We start from the raw sequence: 21,921 nt of genomic DNA on the forward strand, positions 1-21,921 counted from the left end.
ATACGCGCTGGATTAGATAATCCGGAAGTTTGTTTATGGGTACATTATCCAATTGATAATGGTAGCATAAACAGGCGGGGCTTATTGTAAGCAAAAGTGACCTCGGACTGGTCATGAAATACCAGGCAGTCTGAAACGGGTCACTGGCGCTGCAATAGAGCTAGTACTTTCTAACTCCCGGATTAAATCTGACTGTAAAATCATGCAATACAGACAGCTTTGTTCCATAACATCACTGCCAGACAGTGGGGGTTAGTTTGGACACACACACACACCTTTGTTATAAAAAAATGGTTCTTCTTCTTCTTCAATGGCTCTACATTCCAACTGGAACTTGGCCTAGCTTTTCAACTTAGTATTCTATTAGCATTTCCTCAGTTTTTAATTGAAAGCTTTTCTATGCCCGCCATTGCATGAGTATGTATGTATCTTGTGTGGCAAGTACAATGGATACACTATGCCCAGGGTGTCGAGAATGTTTCCAACCCGAAAACATCCTAGACCGGACCAAGAATCGAACTCGTTATCTCCGGATTGGCAATCCTACGCCTTTGCTCGCAAGGCTACTGGAGACCCCAAAAAAATGGTGTAACAGAATAATAAGTTCTGATATAAATCTGTTACCATTTACTTCATAGATGTCCCGAGAAGATTTTTCTTTTGTTAGTGGTTTGGGTAAACAATAAGGAGCTCTATTCTGACAATTAAAATGTATAGTGAAAAATTATTAAAATATATTCATAAATTTACTTACTAAAAAAAATAATGGAAATAGTTTAAATTAAAAAAATATTTGTAAGCCTTTTTCCCTTTGTACTACATAATATGAGAGAGAGATCTCTGCTAGTATCATTTTCAGAAGTGTCCAGTGTTTGGATGTGTCCGGCGCGGGGGGACCTCCCCCTAATTAATTTCTTTTCGTGCCAAGCTGACGGTACTTAGAACTCGGAAGTGACTGTTCAATTATCTTATCAACTGGAGTTTGATAGCCGAACCAATCACGAAGAGTACATTTTATCTGTCGTTCAGTTCCATCGAGTCCACACATCCTATAAAGACTGTAAATAATAGAGACGAGCTGATTCAGATACGAGTGCAGTCAGCGAGTTGTCGTTTATAATAAGTTGAGTTTTGGCAAGTTAACTGTTCAAATCAGATGAATGCACATAGCTTAGAGTTAACTGAAAATAATCACGTGGATCTTTTACATGGAATGATTTGATGAGGTGATGAAAGCATGGTTGCATTGAACTGCGGAAATCTTAAACTAACTAGTACATAACATAGCCAAAGATGAACGTGTTTAACTTTCTTTCATTTCAAGTCAATTCAAGAGATATTAGACGTTCGATTCGCGTTCAACTCAAGTATGTAGATTAATTCATAAAATCATAAGTTGGAAATTCTTTAAAAGCTAATGTTCTAACTATTTAATTCTGCTGATCTATTGAATCTTCAGTTTTTATACTCGATACCTTATCCATCATGAGTCTTGCAATGCTAATATTGTAACAAGGCGGTTTTGCTATCTTGTTTCCTGACTGGGATGAGTCGAGTTGAAAATGATTCGTACGTCTGATGCAAAACACAGAGAACTATTTATGTACCTTCAGCCCATGCGATTTATGGATGGAATTATAATGAGCGGCCGTATCAAACATAGAATGTGGTAGGTGCTCAGGGGAGTTCTACCTACATAAATACTAGTGAAGTGATTGCAGGCTGTTGGCTCCCGATTGTCTCCCGTTTCGAAATTCTTATCACGTGCATACTGTTATTGGCAAGTGTGCGTCTAACTAAATAATGATCGTTCGCGGAAAGAGTGATGAAAGTACGCAGAACAATAAGTTGAAACATTCGTCTGCCGCAATAACAATCGTATACGCGATTATAACTCTTTAAATCCATCTGTATTCATAATGTGAATATGGGAAAACATGCACCGTGATCCGAAGGCAAATTGATCAACGGGGAAGATTTGAGCACTCTGGTATCGATCTTCAGCAACACTTCTATAAGTTTTGCAGTGCCATTTAACATAAAGTGACAAGATGTCAGCGCGGGACGAAAAAAATAATTTCGTTCTTGTATGTATTTCAGCAATGCGCTTAAGGCAAAACATCCAATTTTCATAAAACATTCTCGTACTAGATATATACTTTACTGAATTAAACAAAAGGATTTTTTTTAGTTTGAAATAATAACCTAAAAAAAGTTCATCTAACTATCTAAGGATTGTTGTCAACAAAACACCATCAACTTACTCGTATTGTATCAACTTGCTATTGAAGTACTTCAAGTTACTTTCTTCGATTCAATTGTTTCGATTTTTCCTACCAACACTTGAACTACTACTTCGAGCCTTTCCGTTATGCTCAGATTTTAAGCACGTTTTACTGAATTAACAACAATTTGGGTTGTTTAAAAACTTAAAAAATGTTTGGTTATGCAATTTAAACTAATTCAGATATGGAATTTCGTTTGAATAATATTTTATGGTTGTGATTCAAACGATGGTAAGTGGTAAATGAAGGTAAAAACACTGATTCTTGATTTTTGGGGTCAAGTTGTTGTATACAGGTGAAATTCTTCAGTATGGTCATCCAATATTTACCCCACACAAGCCATCAGCAGAATGCCTCAAAGAAGCTCAAACTCAAAACAAAACCGAGAAAATTCGCAAGGAGATAATCCCATGCTCCAGCCGGGTCCGGCCACACTACGCCAATTTGAATACATATACAATACGCCATCAACGCGCGACATTTCTTCGTCGCACCTGAGCCGGCTTGGCCTAATTGTATAAATACACCTTACGATGGGCCTGGAATCGGCTAAACGCGGATAGGTCTTCGATCGAACAAGATGGGTAAGTGTAAGTTCGCGCACTGTCGATCGATTCGTTTAATTTTTTTTAATAAATTTTTGTGAACATGCAGTGGGAAGCATGCGTCGTGTTCCGGAAAGATTCAACGGGTGATTCGGTGATCAAGAAGAGAAAGAGGAACGAAGTTTGAAGTTTATATGTGAATATGAAAAAAAAATCCAAAAGTGCTTGTGCCAAAACCTGATTACAAGTGTCCATGTCCAACCTCTCCAAGAATGGAGAGGAACAAAAATATGAATAATTAACGGGCTTTGCATCAATGGAGTTTAAAAGAGTTAAAGTTATCGTGATAACGGTATATCCAGGATTTGGATCAATCGGATGCAAAAAATGGGAACAGTTCATCTTGAAGACGCCGAAATCGTGATAATAATAATAATAATTAGTTCGCCAGTTTTGCAGGTGAAACTGCAGGGTTTTGAAGATAGCTAAAAATTTACATAGAAATTATATCATAAAAGAGTTGACCGGTTTTGAGGGAAGCCTCTGAATGGAAATGATAATAAATATATTTTTTGCAAACATCGAATCGCTAGTTAATTTTTGAATTTAAAAAATAAAAGTTCTCTATAAGCTCAATCAAAGTCAATTGCCTATATTCCGGGGATTAAACCACCCGATTTGGACATTAATTTAAAATGTTTTGAAAACTCATATGAGAATGGAAGATATTGATTTCAAAAATGTATTGGAGGTAACCACTTTCCCTTAGATGGGACTCGAACCCACGACCCTCAGTACTGAGTTTTCACAACAGTTTTCTATAAGTTAAGAATTGTAATACCGTTTCGACTCAAATCCCGACAGATATTTAGTTATTATTGCATAAATAAACATTTTTTTTCGGAAGGCTTACATATCAAGGACATAATAATTATCCACTATTGATATAACGTTGAGATTTTCCTTTTTGGTGCATTATGGTGTTCGGAATTAAAAATCAAACCAGAGCAGGAGAAAATAACACCAAATCAGTTATTGATACCCTACGCGGTTATAAACTTGGCTTGCACAAGGAGTGAAATATCAAAAAATAATACTTACTTGATACTTGATGGGCTACAGCTCTTCGATGAACCTCCGCCGAATGGAGTATCCTTCTCCACTGGACTCGATCCTGGGCCAATCGCTTCCAGTCGCCCTGAACATTGAGCGCCCTCAGGTCCTCTTCAACTGCAAAAATCCATCGTGACCGCGGCCTTCCAGAAGCCTGCGGCCTCTTCCGGGTTCTCTACTAAATATTATCTTCGCTTAACGTTCTTCCAGCATACGAACAACGTGACCAGCCCACCGTAGTCTGCCGTGTTGTATAAGCTTAATAATATCCAGCCCTTTATATACCTGGTACAATTCGTGATTCATGCGACGCCGCCAGATACCGTTCTCTTGTTTACCGCCGAGTATTGTCCGCAGCACCTTACGCTCAAACACTCCGAAAGCTCTCCGATCAGCCTCCTTTAACGTCCATGTTTCATGCCCGTATAAAGCCACCGGAAGAATCAGAGTAGTATACAGCGCGAGTTTTGTTTTCGTTTGCAGACTACGGGATTAAAGCTGGTTACGGAGTCCGTAATAAGCCCTATTTGCAGCTGCAATACGCCTTTTCACCTCGCGGGTAATATCATTATCGCACGTCACTAATGTTCCAAGATACACAAATTCTTCCACCACTTCAAATTTTTTACCATCCAACACCATTTCACTACCACCACCACTAATGAACCCACGTAGATTACCAGCGACCATGTACTTCGTTTTGCTGGTATTGATCGTGAGTCCAATCCTCGCTGTCTTCCTCTTAAAAGGCACAAAAGCCTCTTCCACGGCACGGCAGTCAATCCTGATAATATCGATATCGTCCGCAAAACCCAGGAGCATATGCGATCTTGTGTTAACGGTACCGCTTCTTTGCACGCCAGCTCTCCTAATCGCTCCCTCGAGCGCTATATTGAACAGTAGATTCGAGAGTGCATCACCCTGCTTTAATCCATCTAAGGTAACAAATGACGTCGATATTTCATCCGCAATCCTTACACTTGATTTCGACCCGTCCAACGTTATACGAATCAGCCGTATCAGTTTCGCCGGAAAACCATGTTCAAGCATAATTTGCCATAATTAATTTCGTTTCACGGAATCGTACGCCGCCTTGAAATCAATAAACAGATGATGTGTCTGCAAGTTGTACTCCCGGAATTTATCAAGGATTTGTCTCAGGGTAAACATTTGATCCGTTGTTGATCGGCCCTCACGAAAACCTGCTTGGTATTCGCCGTCGAAGGACTCTTCAAGCGTTCTCAATCTGTTGAACAGAATACGGGACGTAATTTTGTACGCCAAATTAAGGAGGGTTATTCCTCGGTAATTGGCGCACTCTAGTCTGTGCCCTTTCTTAATGAGAGGGCAAATGAGGCCGTCCAACCAGCAAGCAGGCATTTCCTCGTCTACCCATATTTTCGACATAATATGGTGCAGAACTTCATAAAGCTGCTCACTGCCATTTTTGAGAAGGTCACCCGGGAGCTGGTCCTTCCCCGCAGCCTTATTGTTTTTCAGCTCTTTAACCCTTTCAAGCCCACGGGGTCATATATGACCACAAAAGAAAAATAGATGTATGAAATCGCACGATGGATGAAAATGCACACTGTCTTCAGCAAAATTGCTCGAAATTAACTCCCCTATCAGAGAAAAATATCAGACAGGGGCGATTAAGGCCTTACAGCCTAGAACGTCCTGAACACGGTGAAGTTAGGAAAAGATAAATATTAGGTATATTTGTAGCAAATGATCATGTTTTCAAACGTAACCGTAGAGTTACCATGATATACACAAACTATCTGAATCTTTCTTGGACGTACTAGGCCATCCAAACTATCCTTGAGTTCGGAACTTGAGATCTACAGCTACAATAAAGTCTTTTTCAAGTTCTGAAAGCTTCAATATACATTCAATAATATCCATTACAGCTCCTAGGAGGTCAACAGATGTCGTAAGGAAGTTTTGAGATATTCTGGTCCATCCAAACTGTCCTTGAGCTCGGGACTTGAAAAATACAGCTACAATAAAGTCTTTTTTCAGTCCTTAAAGTTTCAATACATTCAGTTGAATCCATTACAGCTCCTAGGAGATCAACAGATATCGTGAGATAGTTTTGAGATATTCTGGGCCATCCAAACTGTCCTTGAGTTCGGGACTTGAGATCTACAGCTGCAAGAAAGTCTTTTTTCAGTCCTCAAAGCTTCAATATGCATTCAGTTGTATCCATTACAGCTCCTGGTAGAGCAAAAGATATCGTAAAATAGTTTTGAGATATTCTGGGTCATCCAAAATGTCCTTGAGATCGGGACTTGAGATCTACAGCTACAATAAAGTCTTTTTCCGGTCCTCAAAGCTTCAATATACATTCAATTATATCCATTACAGCTCCTATGAGGTCAACAGATGTCGTAAGATAGTTTTGAGATATTCTGGGTCATCCAAACTGTCCTTGAGTTCGAGACATGAGATCTACAGCTGCAAGAAAGTCTTTTTTCAGTCCTCAAAGCTTCAATATACATTCAGTTATATCTATTACAGCTCCTAGAGGGCAAAAGATATCGTTAAACAGTTTGGAAATATTCTGAATCATCCAAACTGTCCTTGAGTTTGGGACTTGAGATCTACAGCTACAATAAAGTCTTTTTTTCAGCTCTCAAAGCTTCAATATGCATTCAGTTGAATCCATTACAGCCCCTGGGAGGGCGAAAGATACCGTAAGATAGTTTTGTGATTTTGTGATATTCTGGGTAATCCGTACTGTCCTTGAGTTTGTGACTTAAGATTTACAACTACAAGAAAGTCTTTTTTCGGTACTCATAGCTTCAATGTATATTCAGTTATATCCATCACAGTTGCTAGGAGATCTCCCGGCTCAAAATTACGATACTTGCAAAATTCCAGGTCATCCAAACTATCTTGTAGCACAGAATCTACGTTCTTAAGCTTTAGCGTTTTTTGCGTTTTTTGCCATAAAATGTCTTGATTTACGTTCAACTCTGTTCATCACCTCTATTGGTAGAAGAAAAAACCGCTAGATTGATCTGAGATAATCCAAACTGTTCTTGTGTTCATAACGTGCGATCATTATTTGTGACAGTAGCTTATTCCCTTACAAAAAATTTTGATACGAGTTCAACCACACCCGTTACATCTCCTTGAAGTATAAAACGGATCGGCAGATAGTATAAATGTTCTAGGTCATCCAAACTATCCTTGAGGTGCAGTCAACAGTTGTAGCCATGGCTTTTTCCACTACTCAAGCTTTTGATACGTATTCAACTATATGTACCATAGTAACATTTTGGTTTTATACTGGTTTTATAACACTCTTGAAGAGTAAATTATGGTCTTCAAGAGCGTAATAAAACTTAAAATGCTACTTGGGTATTGCATCTCCTGGAATTCTACAGACATCGTTATATAGTTTTGGATATTCTAGCTCATCTAAACTATACTTTTAACTAAAGATCTACAGTTGCTAATAAATCTTTTCCCAACGCTGCTATATGTATGCGATTATTACAATTGTTTTAGATCGCAAGCTCTGAACTTAAGGACGATTTGAATGGCCCAGGATATCTCAAAACCATCTCACCATGTCTTTTGAGGTTCAGAAATGTGCTATGGACACGGTTGGATGCATATCCAAGCTTGGAGTGACGAAAAAGCAAGTGTCTTGGCAATAGATCGCAAGTTCTGGACTCAAGGATGGTTTGGATACCCCAGGATATCCTAAAACCATCTCACCATGTCTCTTGATCTGCAGAAATATGTTATGAACGTGATTGAATACATAGCCAAGCTTGGAGTGACGCAAAAAGCTTGTGTGGTGGCTGTAGATCGCAAGTTCTGGACTCAAGGATAGTTCGGATGACCCAGGATATCCCAAAACCATCTCATTATGTCTCTTGATCTTCAGGAATACGTTATGGACATGGTTGAATACATATGCAAGCTTGGAGTGACGCAAAAAAGCTTGTTTCGTGGCTGTAGATCGGAAGTTCTGGACTCAAGGATGATTTGGAAGACCTAGGATATCTCAAAACCATCTGATTATGTCTCTTGATCTCCAGGAATATGTTATGGAGATGGTTGAATACATACCCAAGCTTAGAATGATGAAAAAAGCTTTTGTTGTGGCTGTAGTTCTGAACTCAACGACAGTTTGGATGGTCTAGCACATCCCAAAAAATATTTTTCTACTTGTTTTGTCATTTCTCTATTATTAATCACGAAAACAAATGGAATCAAATTTACTGGGTAATACCGCTTGGAAAAAAAACTGGGCCTGAAAGGGTTGATAGCTTTTTTAACCTCACACAGCTTGTCCGTCGTCGCTAACATTTATTATGTTCACCGATGCACTGTCACTTCCACTACTCAACAAAGTCTCGAAGTGTTGCTTTATCTGTCAGTAAATTCCCTTGTTGGTCGTTGCACATGACGGGAGATGGCGCCGTCTTTCTCCGCACGCCATTGACAGACTCATAAAACCTCCGCATATCGTTCTTCTCCATTTTTTCCTGCGCCTCACTAATAACTTGTTCTTGGTACTCTTTCTTCTTCCTGCGGTGGGTTCGTTTTTCAGCTGCTCTTTCTTCCTTGTACCGATCTCTACTCGATCGAGTACCCTACACCAACAATCGGCTCCAAGCTTGGAGTGACGAAAAAGCAAGTGTCTTGGCAATAGATCGCAAGTTCTGGACTCAAGGATGGTTTGGATACCCCCAGAATATCCTAAAACCATCTCACCATGTCTCTTGATCTGCAGAAATATGTTATAAACGTGATTGAATACATAGCCAAGCTTGGAGTGACGCAAAAAGCTTGTGTGGTGGCTGTAGATCGCAAGTTCTGGACTCAAGGATAGTTCGGATGACCCAGGATATCCCAAAACCATCTCACCATGTCTCTTGATCTGCAGAAATATGTTATAAACGTGATTGAATACATAGCCAAGCTTGGAGTGACGCAAAAAAGCTTGTTTCGTGGCTGTAGATCGGAAGTTCTGGACTCAAGGATGATTTGGAAGACCTAGGATATCTCAAAACCATCTGATTATGTCTCTTGATCTCCAGGAATATGTTATGGAGATGGTTGAATACATACCCAAGCTTAGAATGATGAAAAAAGCTTTTGTTGTGGCTGTAGTTCTGAACTCAACGACAGTTTGGATGGTCTAGCACATCCCAAAAAATATGTTTCTACTTGTTTTGTCATTTCTCTATTATTAATCACGAAAACAAATGGAATCAAATTTACTGGGTAATACCGCTTGGAAAAATTTGGGCCTGAAAGGGTTAATAGCTTTTTTAACCTCACACAGCTTGTCCGTCGTCACTAACATTTATTCTGTTCACCGATGCACTGTCACTTCCACTACTCAACAAAGTCTCGAAGTGTTGCTTCCACCTGGCAGCCACTTCTGTTTTATCTGTCAGCAAATTCCCTTGTTGGTCGTTGCACATGACGGGAGATGGCACCGTCTTTCTCCGCACGCCATTGACAGACTCATAAAACCTCCGCATATCGTTCTTCTCCATTTTTTCCTGCGCCTCACTAATAACTTGTTCTTGGTACCGTCAACTGGGGGGAAGATGATCATTGAGGTGAAGATGATCATTTGATGTGTCAGTCAAAAGTGCCAAATTTTTTTATGAAACGGTAGTCAACAATATTCTCCGTTCAAGTAATGATACCGCTAGGTAGAAATCCGAGTTTTTCGATTATAATCATGAAAATGTATTTTGTGGAAGAAAGAGAGAGATAGTCATAAATGACGCTATTTTCGTTTCAAATATTGACTTCGTAGACTTCTTTACGTAGTAAATTCAACATTCATACAAATAACCTGGAGTATTTTGACGGCTAGGTCATAATGATTTTAGTAGAGCTGTCTTGATCAACTTCACCCCAAACCAGATTACTCAAAAAATGTGTGATAATTTAGTTTATTTTAATAAATGCGAACGCATTTCAGAAAACTAAAAATGTTGATTATTGCAACGTATAGCAGTACATGTTTTGAAAATATTTGTTTCGGTTTAAAATGTAAACACACATTGTTATTGCATGTTTTGTCTTAAAAATGATCATCTTCCCCCCAGTTGACGGTACTCTTTCTTCTTCCTGCGGTGGGTTCGTTTTTCGGCTGCTCTTTCTTCCTTGTACCGATCTCTACTCGATCGAGTACCCTACACCAACAATCGGCTTCTGGCAACGTTCTTCTCGTCTGTCACTCTCTGACACTCCACATCGAACCAACCCGCCCTGGGTCTCCTCTGTGCAGTGCCTACCACTTCTCGTGCTGTTGTGCTCACCGCCCCATGAATCGACTCCCATAGATCGTTGATGTTGTCGCTAACGTTGATTGCACTTATCCGTTCGTCGAGCTTCTGGCGGTACTCAGCCGATACTCCTTCCGCCGACAATCGCTGGATATTGTAACGCATCGTTCGCTGTGATCTTTCGTTCGATACAGTTGACAACCGAGATCGAATTTTACTGACAACAAGGTAGTGATCAGAGTCAATGTTCGGACCTCTGAATGTCCGCACATCGATAACATCCGATAAATGGCGCCCATCCACCAGAACATGGTCTATCTGGTTGCAAGTTTCACCATTTGGGTGTCTCCAGGTGTGCTTTCGGATATTCTTTCGTGCAAAATAGGTGCTGCTGATGGCCATCCCTCTGGCAGCAGCGAAATTTACTAGCCGTAGGTCGTTGTCATTGGTAGCGCAGTGAAGGCTCTCCCTACCGATTATGGGACGGAAAAAGTCCTCTCTACCGACCTGAGCGTTAGCGTCTCCAATAACAATTTTCACGTCATGCTTTGGGCACTTTCCATAGGCTTTATCAAGACATTCATAAAACGTGTCCTTTACGTCGTCGGATTTATCGTTGGTCGGTGCGTAAACGTTGATTAGGCTGTAATTGAAGAATTTGCCGCGTATCCTCAACACAGATATTCGTTCGCTAATGGGTTTCCACCGCATCACTCGCTTCATCTACTTGCCCATCACTACGAAACCAACTCCATGCTCTGCTTTTCCTCCGCCGCTGTGATAGATGTTATACTTGAATGAAGTGTTGGTCGTGGGGTTCACGGCTCGGAATTCACGTTCTTCGGATCTGGGCCATCGGACTTCTTGAATAGCGGCCACGTTCACTCCAACCTTCTGCAGTTCGCGAGCCAGAAGGCTCACTCGTCCAGGTTCATTTAGGGTCCTGACATTCCAGGTACGAGTTTCCAATCATAGTCCTTATTTCGTTGCCGGGTCGGTTGCCAAAAATAACGTTCTCTTTTTCTTCTATTTCCATTTTTCGTGGTATATGAGAGGCTTCAGTAAGCTACCTTACCGGGGTCGCGTTATCTACATCGCGCTGGTGGGGCTGCCATCTTAGGTAAAGATGACGCGATACAGCATTTCGTTGATCAACCGCTGGGTACCAGGCAGACGCTGTTTGAGCCGCACCTCCTGGTGAACAGACGCTCGAGGCGTACCTTCTCACTCTTGCTGATGTCAGAAGAACAACAGTGCCCAGGCTGCACTACCCGCTAAGTACACAACCCTTAGCTGGCGGTCTTTTGTCATCGGATGACCCGTGGAAGCGTGAGATAGGGACTTGTGGGGACCAGAGCTCTGTTGGGCGTTCCTTCCTTGATTTTGCAGCAAAAAAAATAAATAAATAAAAAAAAATTAACAAATAAAAAAATAATGATAATAATATTAAAAATTAATATGCAAACTTCAGGCATAACATATTTTGTTATTACAATACCGAACGCGTAGCAAATTAGTATTCGTTTGGTATTAACATATGTTATATGAGTATGTTGTGCTTAAAGAATTTAGCATATCTTTAATTTTTGATATCGTTTTTAGGTATTTTACCTCTTATGCAAGTCAAGTTCATACCAACTTCTGTTATCGAGGTCGTCGCTTCTGCTCGGAAAGTGTTCAGAGTTTGAGACAACTTTTACTATGCGTGTTCGGCTTTTGAGACAAAGTTTGGTAGAATAAAATCATTTAGTATTGATAGTTACAGTCAATTAAATATGATTATCAAGCACTTGTTGGCACAATGAAGAAGAAGAAGGCAGTATAGATAGTGAACAGCTCGAGAAACAGGAGGCTGGCTATGTGCATCACGACATCTAGAAAACAATCAGCTTTTGATTGAAACATTTCCATAGCATAATTTACTCAAGTATGCATTGTAGTCAAATACTGAAGATTTGTGGAAGATATTGCGACACCAGAAACTATCCGAACTTTAACAATGATGATAGTACATATCATAATCATATATAAGTATAAGCCGCAACATCGACAATCGTTGATTCCAAATGATCGATAGCGAGTTGCAATTGTTCATTTTCTCCTACGGAACAAACAGCTTTTCGAACGAAGAAGGGCTCTAATACGTGCATGCATGTTTCCCGTACTTTAATTCCACACAATCCAAATTACAAACAAAAGAACTAAAGGACAATCTCTAAACTCAATTGAAATTCATTACAGGTACGCGTCAAACGCTTCTTTGTCTAACGACGCTGGGCGTCGCACTAATGACGACGACACTGGTAGTTCCGATTGCGGAAGCACAAGGCCAACAGCAGGCACGTATCGTATGCTACTTTAGCAACTGGGCGATTTATCGACCGGACGTTGGCCGATACACTATCGATGATATCCCGGGAGAGATGTGCACCCACATCATATACTCATTCATCGGTGTGGACGACAGTAACTACAAGGTGCTGGTGATCGATCCAGAAATTGATCTGGAACAGAATGGGTTCAGGAATTTTACAGATTTGAAAAGCAAATATTCCAACGCTAAGTTCATGATTGCCGTCGGAGGCTGGGCCGAAGGTGGTAAAAAATATTCTCAGATGGTTGCGGTGAAAGAGAGGCGCGATTCGTTCATCGATAGCGTGGTACAGTTCATTAAGGCATACGACTTTGATGGGTTTGATCTGGACTGGGAATATCCCGGCGCGGCCGATCGGGGCGGTAGCTTCGGCGATAAGGACAAGTTCTTCTACTTTGTCGAGGAGCTACGAAGGGCTTTCGATCGAGAAGGCCGCGGATGGGAGATTACAATGGCCGTTCCGGTGGCGAATTTCAGGTTGCAGGAGGGATATCACGTCCCAGAGTTGTGTGAGAATCTAGATGCCATCCATTGCATGACATACGACTTGAGGGGCAATTGGGCCGGTTTTGCTGATGTACATAGTCCTCTTTATAAACGACCCCATGATCAGTGGGCATACGAGAAATTGAATGTCGTAAGTTTTCCTTTTTTGGAAAATGTATTATACAAATGAATTATTATAAGAAATTTTATATACATTAATTTGCAGAACGATGGGGTTCAACTTTGGGTCAACTATGGCTGCCCACCGAACAAGTTGGTGATAGGCGTTCCATTTTACGGTAGAACTTTTACGTTGAGCGCCAGTACGAAAAATCCCACTCTTGGATCATACATCAACAAAGAAGCTGGTGGCGGTGCTCCAGGTCCCTATACCAATGCCAGTGGTTTCTTAGCCTATTATGAGGTTGTTATGACTATACATTTTTCTGTCATGAGTTTATTAAGTAGTCTATTTCAGATCTGCACGGAAGTACAAGATGAAGAAAAGGGATGGACCAAAAAATGGGATGATGTTGGTCTCTGTCCATATACGTACAAGGATACCCAGTTTGTTGGTTATGAAGATGAAGAATCGCTGCAGCATAAAATGCAGTGGATCAAACAGAAAGGTTATGCTGGTGCTATGACATGGGCTATTGACATGGATGATTTTCGTGGACTCTGTGGCCCAGAGAATGCTCTGATGAAAGTACTCTACGATAGCATGAAGGACTACACCGTTCCAGAACCTACAATTACCACTACACCTAGAGTATTAAATTAGGAGGATTGTATGTCAAAAGAAATTGTTCTGAAATTATTATATTTTTTAGCCGGAATGGAATCGTCCACCGTCGACGCAATCGTCTGTTCAAGAAGTTACCTTAGCAGGAGGTCCCACGACGACGACAACTCGTCGTCCGAAACCAACTACGACGGCCGCTAAACGGACCTCCCGCAAGCCAACTACAACTACCACAACTCCGGAACCGGATATTTCCGAAGAGGAAGAAGATCGACAACCTGAGCCAGTGCCAGTACCAGCCCCTGCACCAGCTCCCGCTGAGGGTGGCGACGTTGAAGATGCTGCCGACATCGACTGCTCTGATGGTCAGGATTACGTAGCGTCTGTGGACTGTAGCAAGTACTACCGTTGCGTACATGGGCAACCGATAGAGTTTAGCTGCAAACCAGGCACAGCTTTCCACACGATGTCGAATGTTTGCGATTGGATCGAGAATGCAGACCGAGCCGAATGTCGAGGCGAAGTGAAAACGGTAAAGGATTTCGTGCTGGATGCGAAGGCGGACGCCCCTTAGAGATCGATACTGATTTTTGGCGTAGGATAGGTGTCAAACAGACTGAGCTACTCAGTAGAAATTTATTATTTTTAATTTATTACAATACTAATTATTAAGATATTACTGCCCATCGAATGACCGAATGATAAACATTTCAAGTTACTGATATTTGACAAATGTTTGCCTATTTGTTTGAACAATGATAAGGGAAGCTCCATTAATTACGTAACGCAAATATTGGCCATTTTCAACCCCCATCCCCCCTATGTCACACTTTTTGTATGAAGCATCCAAACATTTTGTATGGGTTGTCACACTCCAGGTAACCCCCCTCCCGCTCTAAGCGTTACGTAATTTATGGATGCTCACTAATGTGATTTTCACCTGATTTTTAATGCAATCAGAGTTAATTGTCTAATTTCTTACGGAATAAAATAGAAATCAATCACGTGTGAAGAAATTTAGTTATTCAAATCCTTTTTATTATAAATCAGATCTCGAAGTCAACTAAAATAATTTCCGGTGGATTTGAATCCTCCCCGAGAAACGTTTTGAATTTTATGAATTGAATACAACAAGATTATTCCAATCGTACAACAATAAAGCCTCAGTCTAGGTAGGAAAAGAGGCCTTATAACGCTACAACCCCCCCCCAAACGACTTTCGGGTATATACCATGTTTGATATAGCCTAAACAAAACTAGACGTAAAATTATGTAGGTTAGGCGAAAAAAGAATCAAAATAATAGATAGGAGTGTAGGATAAACCGAAATTTTCCACATTTTGATGAATCATCTAACATTTCGGCGAAGCAAAACGCACTAGTGGAGCTAACCTACAATGTACTACGCGTCTCCACGCACTGTCCATACCAGAATGCTGATTCACCGACGCGTGGTGCGTTGTTTCCTAACAGCTGTCGACTAAAAGGCGTTTTGCCTCACGAGTTTTCCGGCAACGAAATATCACCACTTTTTTAAATGTGAATTTTAGGAGGCTTCCGGGCCTCTTGAAAGAAGACTTCCGAGCTTCTTGAAAGGAGGCTTCCGGACTTCTAAAAAGGAGGCTCCCGAGCCTCTTGAAAGGAGGCCTCCGGGCCTCGTGAAAGAAGCCTTCCGGGCCTCTTGAAAGGAGGCTCCCGAGCCTCTTGAAAGGAGGCCTCCGAGCCTCGTGAAAGAAGGCTTCCGGGCCTCTTGAAAGGAGGCTTCCGAGCCTCTTGAAAGGGGGCTTCCGAGCCTCTTGAAAGGAGGCTTCCGAGCCTCTTGAAAGAAGGCTTCCGAGCCTCTTGAAAGGAGGCTTCCAAGCCTCTTGAAAGGAGGCTTCCAAGCCTCTTGAAAGGAGGCTTCCGAGCCTCTTGAAAGGAGGCTTCCGAGCCTCTTGAAATGAGGCTTCCAAGCCTCTTGAAAGGAGGCTTCCAAGCCTCTTGAAAGGAGGCTTCCAAGCCTTTTGAAAGGAGGCTTCATAGCCTCTTGAAAGGAGGCTTCCAAGCCTCTTGAAAGGAGGCTTCCGAGCCTCTTGAAAGGAGGCTTCCGAGCCTCTTGAGAGGAGGCCTCCGAGCCTCTTGAGAGGAGGCCTCCGAGCCTCTTGAGAGGAGGCCTCCGAGCCTCTTGAGAGGAGGCTTCCGAGCCTCTTGAAAGGAGGCTTCCGAGCCTCTTAAGAGGAGGCTTCTGAGCCTCTTGAAAGGAGGCTTCCGAGCCTCTTGAAAGGAGGCTTCCGAGCCTCTTGAAAGGAGGCTTCCGAGCCTCTTGAAAGGAGGCTTCCGAGCCTCTTGAAAGGAGGCTTCCGAGCCTCTTGAAAGGAGGCTTCCGAGCCTCTTGAAAGGAGGCTTCTGAGCCTCTTGAAAGGAGGCTTCTGAGCCTCTTGAAAGGAGGCTTCCGAGCCTCTTGAAAGGAGGCTTTCCAGCCTCTTGAAAGGAGGCTTCCGAGCCTCTTGAAAGGAGGCTTCCGAGCCTCTTGAAAGGAGGCTTCCGAGCCTCTTGAAAGGAGGCTTCCGAGCCTCTTGAAAGGAGGCTTCCGAGCCTCTTGAAAGGAGGCTTCCGAGCCTCTTGAAGGGAAGCTTCCGAGCCTCTTGAAAGGAGGCTTCCGAGCCTCTTGAAAGGGGACTTCCGAGCCTCTTGAAAGGGGACTTCCGAGCCTCTTGAAAGGAGACTTCCGAGCCTCTTGAAAGGAGGCTTCCGAGCCTCTTGAAAGGAGGTTTCCGAGCCTCTTGAAAGGAGGTTTCCGAGCCTCTTGAAAGGAGGCTTCCGAGCCTCTTGAAAGGAGGCTTCCGAGCCTCTTGAAAGGAGGCTTCCAAATCCTCTTGAAAGGAGGCTTCCAGCCTCTTGAAAGGAGGCTTCTGAGTTTCTTGAAAGGAGGGTTCCAAGCCTCTTGAAAGGTGGTTTCCGAGCTTCCTAGAAAGAGGCTTCCGAGCCTCTTGAAAGGAGGCTTCTGAGTCTCTTGAAAATAGGCTTCCAAGCCTCTTGAAGGATGCTTCCGAGCCTCTTGAAAGGAGGCTTCCAGCCTCTTGGAAGGAGGCTTCTGAGCCTCTTGAAAGGAGGCTTCCTGAGCCTCTTGAAAGGAGGCTTCTGAGCCTCTTGAAAGGAGGCTTCAGGCCTCTTGAAAGGAGGCTTCTGAGCCTCTTGAAAGGAGGCTTCCGAGCCTCTTGAAAGGAGGCTTCCTGAGCCTCTTGAAAGGAGGCTTCCTGAGCCTCTTGAAAGGAGGCTTCCGAGCCTCTTGAAAGGAGGCTTCCGAGCCTCTTGAAAGGAGGCTTCCGAGCCTCTTGAAAGGAGGCTTCCGAGCCTCTTGAAAGGAGGCTTCCGAGCCTCTTGAAAGGAGGCTTCCGAGCCTCTTGAAAGGAGGCTTCCGAGCCTCTTGATAGGGGGCCGCCGAGCCTCTTGAAAGGAGGCTTCCGAGCCTCTTGAAAGGAGGCTTCCGAGCCTCTTGAAAGGAGGCTTCCGAGCCTCTTGAAAGGAGGCTTCCGAGCCTCTTGAAAGGAGGCTTCCGAGCCTCTTGAAAGGAGGCTTCCGAGCCTCTTGAAAGGAGGCTTCCGAGCCTCTTGAAAGGAATCCTTCGAGCTGCTTAGAAGGAGGCTTTTGAGAAGCGTCGAAGGATACTTGCAATTCTCTTTTGTCCCACACTGTGGTGGCTGTGGAGAGAAGGATTCAATAGTTTTAAGTTACTGATCGACATGCATATTATGTACACAATTTTGAAATAAAAAAAAAAAATAACTAAAACTTTATCAATAAGTTTAGAGTTAAATTTATTAAAATCCGCCATTATGAATTTTTGTCCGAGGTACCCCCTGGGCCCGGCGAAGGTACCCCCAAGGGTACATGTACCCCAGGTTGAGAACCGCTGCAATATGGCATCAGCTAGCTATATTGTTTAACTATTGTATAAGGTAGAAACACCCATGAAAATCGTTATAACTAAGGCATAAAAGCAGTCTATGCTTAGCTAGGGCATATTGCCCCTCCTTCCCCTACGTCAATTTTGTTCGAAACCAGTAACATAGGTAATAAAAGATTTGATATGCGATCGAACATGATTTGAATGAGCAGAACAGTCTCAAGACTCGATTTATTATGTTCTGCTGTGTGCGGTCGAAAAATTAATCGCGCGATCGATTATCCCATTTATTTCCACTACTTGATAACTTTAACAGATACGTATTTCGTCCGCAACAGTACAGTTGTCTTCAGTGCCTCGTACTTGTTAGTACTTAAATACAGTCAACTCTCTACATCTCGATGTTCTGTATCTCGATATCTCTTCCTTTCTCGATGGTTCGGTCTGCCCCTTAAATCTACATACATTTGGGCATTCTACTGCTCGATAACCTCCCTATCTCGATATCTCTCTATCTCGATGTTTTATGATCATATTTTGTTCTGGATTCACTCTCTCTAAATCAGCAGTGATTTAGTGGGCCCTCCTTGGCCATGCGGTAAGACGCGCGACTACAAAGCAAGACCATGCTGAGGGTGGCTGGGTTCGATTCCCGGTGCCGGTCTAGGCAATTCTCGGATTGAAAATTGTCTCGACTTCTCTGGGCATAAAAGTATCATCGTGCTAGCCTCATAATATACGAATGCAAAAATGGTAACTTGGCTTAGAAACCTAATAACTGTGGAAGTGCTTAATGAACACTAAGCTGCGAGGCGGCTCTGTCCCAGTGTGGGGATGTAATGCCAATAAGAAGAAGAAGAAGAATATGTACTTGGTGTAATCTATAAGTAATCCAATCCAATATGTAAAACAAATTCGTGTAAAAAATCCGTGTAAAAACAGAATTGGGTGTACGTTGATACTTGACACTACTCGATAAACAGAGTTCAGAATGGGTAAGTATTCAGCGAATATCCTATCTTATAAATCACGGTGAGAGTTTCTACGAAGTTCGTGAACGGTATTAGGGTTGATTTCTTCGACAAGAAATTCTCAAGTGCCGGTCGATAATTTGTTAATATATCGATGTCAGGTACACCGTGAAACGCTAATCGTTTAATGACTATTAAACGCTGAAAAAATGAATGGCTAGCGAAATTCCTCACTCACTCTCCAGAATTGCACTGTAATCAAAGAGAGGGAGAAAAAGTTCTCACCAAAAACAACATTCTCAATCCACTCCACGAGAATAATTCCACAAACTTATTTAAACTGATGCTATATGTAGAATGTAGATGCATTAATACATCTCACAAGTCGAAGCGATCTCTTAAAATAGGCGTCTCGATCGTTTACGATCACAGTTCGCGCAGGATTTCCAGTCGGACAAGATGTTAGCTGGGGGTAAGTAGCTTCGCAGTGTAGCTTGTAGCTCAATGTAGTGACTAACTGATACATCGTAGTCGCATAACAAGCCGGTTTGTTTACTAACGGAAAACCTGATATACTCCAGAAGTTCGGCCGCATAGATATTCGGTATACTGTTTGTATTCATTTTATTGGCTTGGTGTGGGGAATCCCATCAATCTGTTTCACTTGATCGCTGAAGTGATATTGACCTTAGGTTTCATTTCTTCTACAGATAATGTGCTGTTGTTTACTCTACTTTTCAGTGCCGTTGTCGTGAGAGCGGTAGATAATGGTAAAGTAGTTATCGATCAATGAAAGTTTATGCATTAGATTTAATTATCATTATTATCAAAACATCCATAGGTCAGTCGCGCCGATTGGTGTGCCACTACACGACCTGGTCGCAGGGTCGATCCGGTGGAGCGTCCTATCGTGTGGAGAATATACCGGGAAATCTGTGCACACACGTAGTGTACAACTTCATCGGCATTGATGAAGACACATACAAACTGGTGCCCCTGGAGCGAGAAATCGATATCGTTCAGAATGGGTTTGGGCGGTTCACCGATCTGAAGAAAACACATCCTGAACTGAAAACAACGATCGCTGTTGGTGGTTGGAAACATGGTGGAGCCAAGTTCAGTAAGATGGCTGCTTCCAGGGAACGAAGGAAAATCTTTGTGCAAAGTGTGGTTAATTTCCTGGAGGAGTACGGCTTCGATGGACTCGAAATAGCGTGGTTATACCCAGGGAATCCTGAACGAGGTGGGAACAGTAACGACAAGGACAACATTATCTATTTGGCGGAGGAACTGAAACGAGCTTTTCAATCCAGAGGAAGAGGTTGGGAAGTAACAGTACAGGTGCCGCTAGACAAAACTAGACTAAACGTTGGATACGATATAGAAGATTTGTGCGAGTGAGTAGCAATAATTAATACTAGATACTGTTGAATCCATTATATTGGGTATTTTATTTTAGAGCTGTCCACTTTGTTCATCTTATTGGGTACGATCTACGAGGTTGGTGGAACAATTTCGCCGACGTTCACAGTCCTATGGGAGACCGATCGCACGATATAGGAAACTTTCGTGGCATCAATGTTCGAGACGGTGTCCAGCATATGCTTGCGCATCGATGTCAACCGGGTAAAATGATTCTAGGCGTTCCACTGTTCGGTAGAACATACAATTTGGCCAATCCGCAACAAAATAGCATTGGATCGAAAACAACCGGCTCTGGACCGAAAGGCATTTACACTCAAGATGATGGATACCTCGGATATTGTGAAATATGTGTCAAGTTCCGTCCACGTTCATCAGGTGCGCCATCGTTATGGCCGAAACTTTGGGATGACATAGGTCAGTGTCCATATACCTACCGTGGGCGCGAGTGGATAGGCTATGAGGATGAACGTTCTCTACAAGTGAAAATCGATTTTGTCAAAGAAAAGCAGCTGGCTGGAATTTATGCGTTTTCACTGGATCTGGACGACTATCTGGGCGACTGCGCTAGTGAACCCTACCCGTTGACCAGAAAATTGTACGAATATATCAAAGAGACGAAAGAATGTGGGAATATTGATGGATTTTTCCACAGAGATGAATGCTAAATATAAAAAATGACTACAATAATAGACTGTTAGCAAAAAAAATTTATTAGAAACAAATGAATGATTTGAATGGACGGCTAAATGTGAGATGACTATACCAATATGAATATCAAACACTTAAAGCCTGTCCACGTTAAATTTCGGACACCCATCATCCAATGCGAATTTTTAAAATTTTCACAAACTACTGAGAAGATCAATTTGCATGACAGCTGAATCTCTCCGCTTTATGTGATACTTTTAGCATGTTTTCATTCTTGACCAAATTGTTAAATTGGCTATAAATCAATTGGTAATTCTCTCAGTGTCCGAAATTTAACGTAGACAGGCTTTATTCAGCAAATCCATAAAAAAAATTCTTCTCCACTACTGGAACCGCGGTATTGAAGATCATTAAAAAAAGATGCCTGAAGTTTAAAAATGAGAACGTCAAATATCTATACAAAAAACGTGGGAAGGGAAGGGGTTGAAAAATCTCAGAAAGTAATGGACGTCTCTCGACTCTAGAGCACTTCCAAATTTATGAACTTAAGGAGTTTCGAAATCCTAGTACCATTTCTGCATCTGAATTATGTAGCTAGCAGGAATAAAAAGTCGTGAAGTTTTCTAAGCATAGACTGGTGAAAACCCAACCATCTTCAACGTGGTTAGCTTTTTGGCCACGTGTTTGTTACATAGAAACGGAAGGCCCCTACGTACACCACCGGAAAAAATCTATTTTGGTAGGTATAGGAAGCAGCTAGTATTCCCTACTATGACACCTCTCTTTAAAAGGATGATACACTAATAACGGAAAAGCCCCTCCCACTGAAATAAGATATCTTCGTACATTTTGTATATAAAGCGTAAAAAAAGACAAACGCTCTCTCTCCCTAAAGATTTGATGTAAAGAACCACACCAAAAAGGAACATTTTCCATCAATTGCACTTTTAACTAGCTGCATCATCGACACGAAGTTTGAAATTCAGGAAAAGCGCACTAATATAAAAACTGGATTGATCATCAACAATGTTGCACTTTTAAAGATGCTAGTGAATTTATTTATTCTGGAATTAAACTTCTTATCTTTGATTAATCGTTTTCATCTTTGTATGATTTCCACGAATTCGTTATCCATCCACATGCATTGTCTTAGTATTTTTTCCCTTATTTTCGA

The 21,921-nt window shown here is 42.0% G+C and overlaps 2 protein-coding genes across 2 annotated transcripts; both read left to right on the plus strand.

The window, feature by feature from the left end:
- Positions 1-2,717: 2,717 nt before the first annotated feature.
- On the plus strand, positions 2,718-14,837 carry LOC134225202 (endochitinase-like). Its single transcript, XM_062705079.1, has 5 exons — positions 2,718-2,869; positions 12,454-13,223; positions 13,299-13,496; positions 13,551-13,844; positions 13,906-14,837. The coding sequence occupies exons 1-5, from the start codon at positions 2,866-2,868 to the stop codon at positions 14,389-14,391; spliced, it is 1,752 nt and encodes a 583-aa protein (XP_062561063.1). The 5' UTR covers positions 2,718-2,865; the 3' UTR covers positions 14,392-14,837.
- A 4,159-nt stretch (positions 14,838-18,996) lies between these two features.
- Positions 18,997-20,821, plus strand: LOC134225211 (endochitinase-like). The gene is made up of 4 exons (XM_062705089.1): positions 18,997-19,146; positions 19,385-19,444; positions 19,516-20,071; positions 20,134-20,821. The coding sequence occupies exons 1-4, from the start codon at positions 19,134-19,136 to the stop codon at positions 20,762-20,764; spliced, it is 1,260 nt and encodes a 419-aa protein (XP_062561073.1). The 5' UTR covers positions 18,997-19,133; the 3' UTR covers positions 20,765-20,821.
- Positions 20,822-21,921: the final 1,100 nt, after the last annotated feature.

This window comes from Armigeres subalbatus, chromosome 1 (assembly GCF_024139115.2).
Source record: "Armigeres subalbatus isolate Guangzhou_Male chromosome 1, GZ_Asu_2, whole genome shotgun sequence".
Classification (NCBI taxonomy): domain Eukaryota; kingdom Metazoa; phylum Arthropoda; class Insecta; order Diptera; family Culicidae; genus Armigeres; species Armigeres subalbatus.

What these genes read in the sequence shown, in the direction of transcription:
- LOC134225211 (XM_062705089.1), top strand. An exon ending in CGTGAGAGCGGTAGATAATG is followed by an intron (nt 19,445 to 19,515) that starts GTAAAGTAGTTA and finishes AAACATCCATAG; the next exon opens with GTCAGTCGCGCCGATTGGTG. An exon ending in GATATAGAAGATTTGTGCGA is followed by an intron (nt 20,072 to 20,133) that starts GTGAGTAGCAAT and finishes ATTTTATTTTAG; the next exon opens with AGCTGTCCACTTTGTTCATC.
- LOC134225202 (XM_062705079.1), top strand. An exon ending in GTTTCTTAGCCTATTATGAG is followed by an intron (nt 13,497 to 13,550) that starts GTTGTTATGACT and finishes AGTCTATTTCAG; the next exon opens with ATCTGCACGGAAGTACAAGA. An exon ending in CAATTACCACTACACCTAGA is followed by an intron (nt 13,845 to 13,905) that starts GTATTAAATTAG and finishes TATATTTTTTAG; the next exon opens with CCGGAATGGAATCGTCCACC.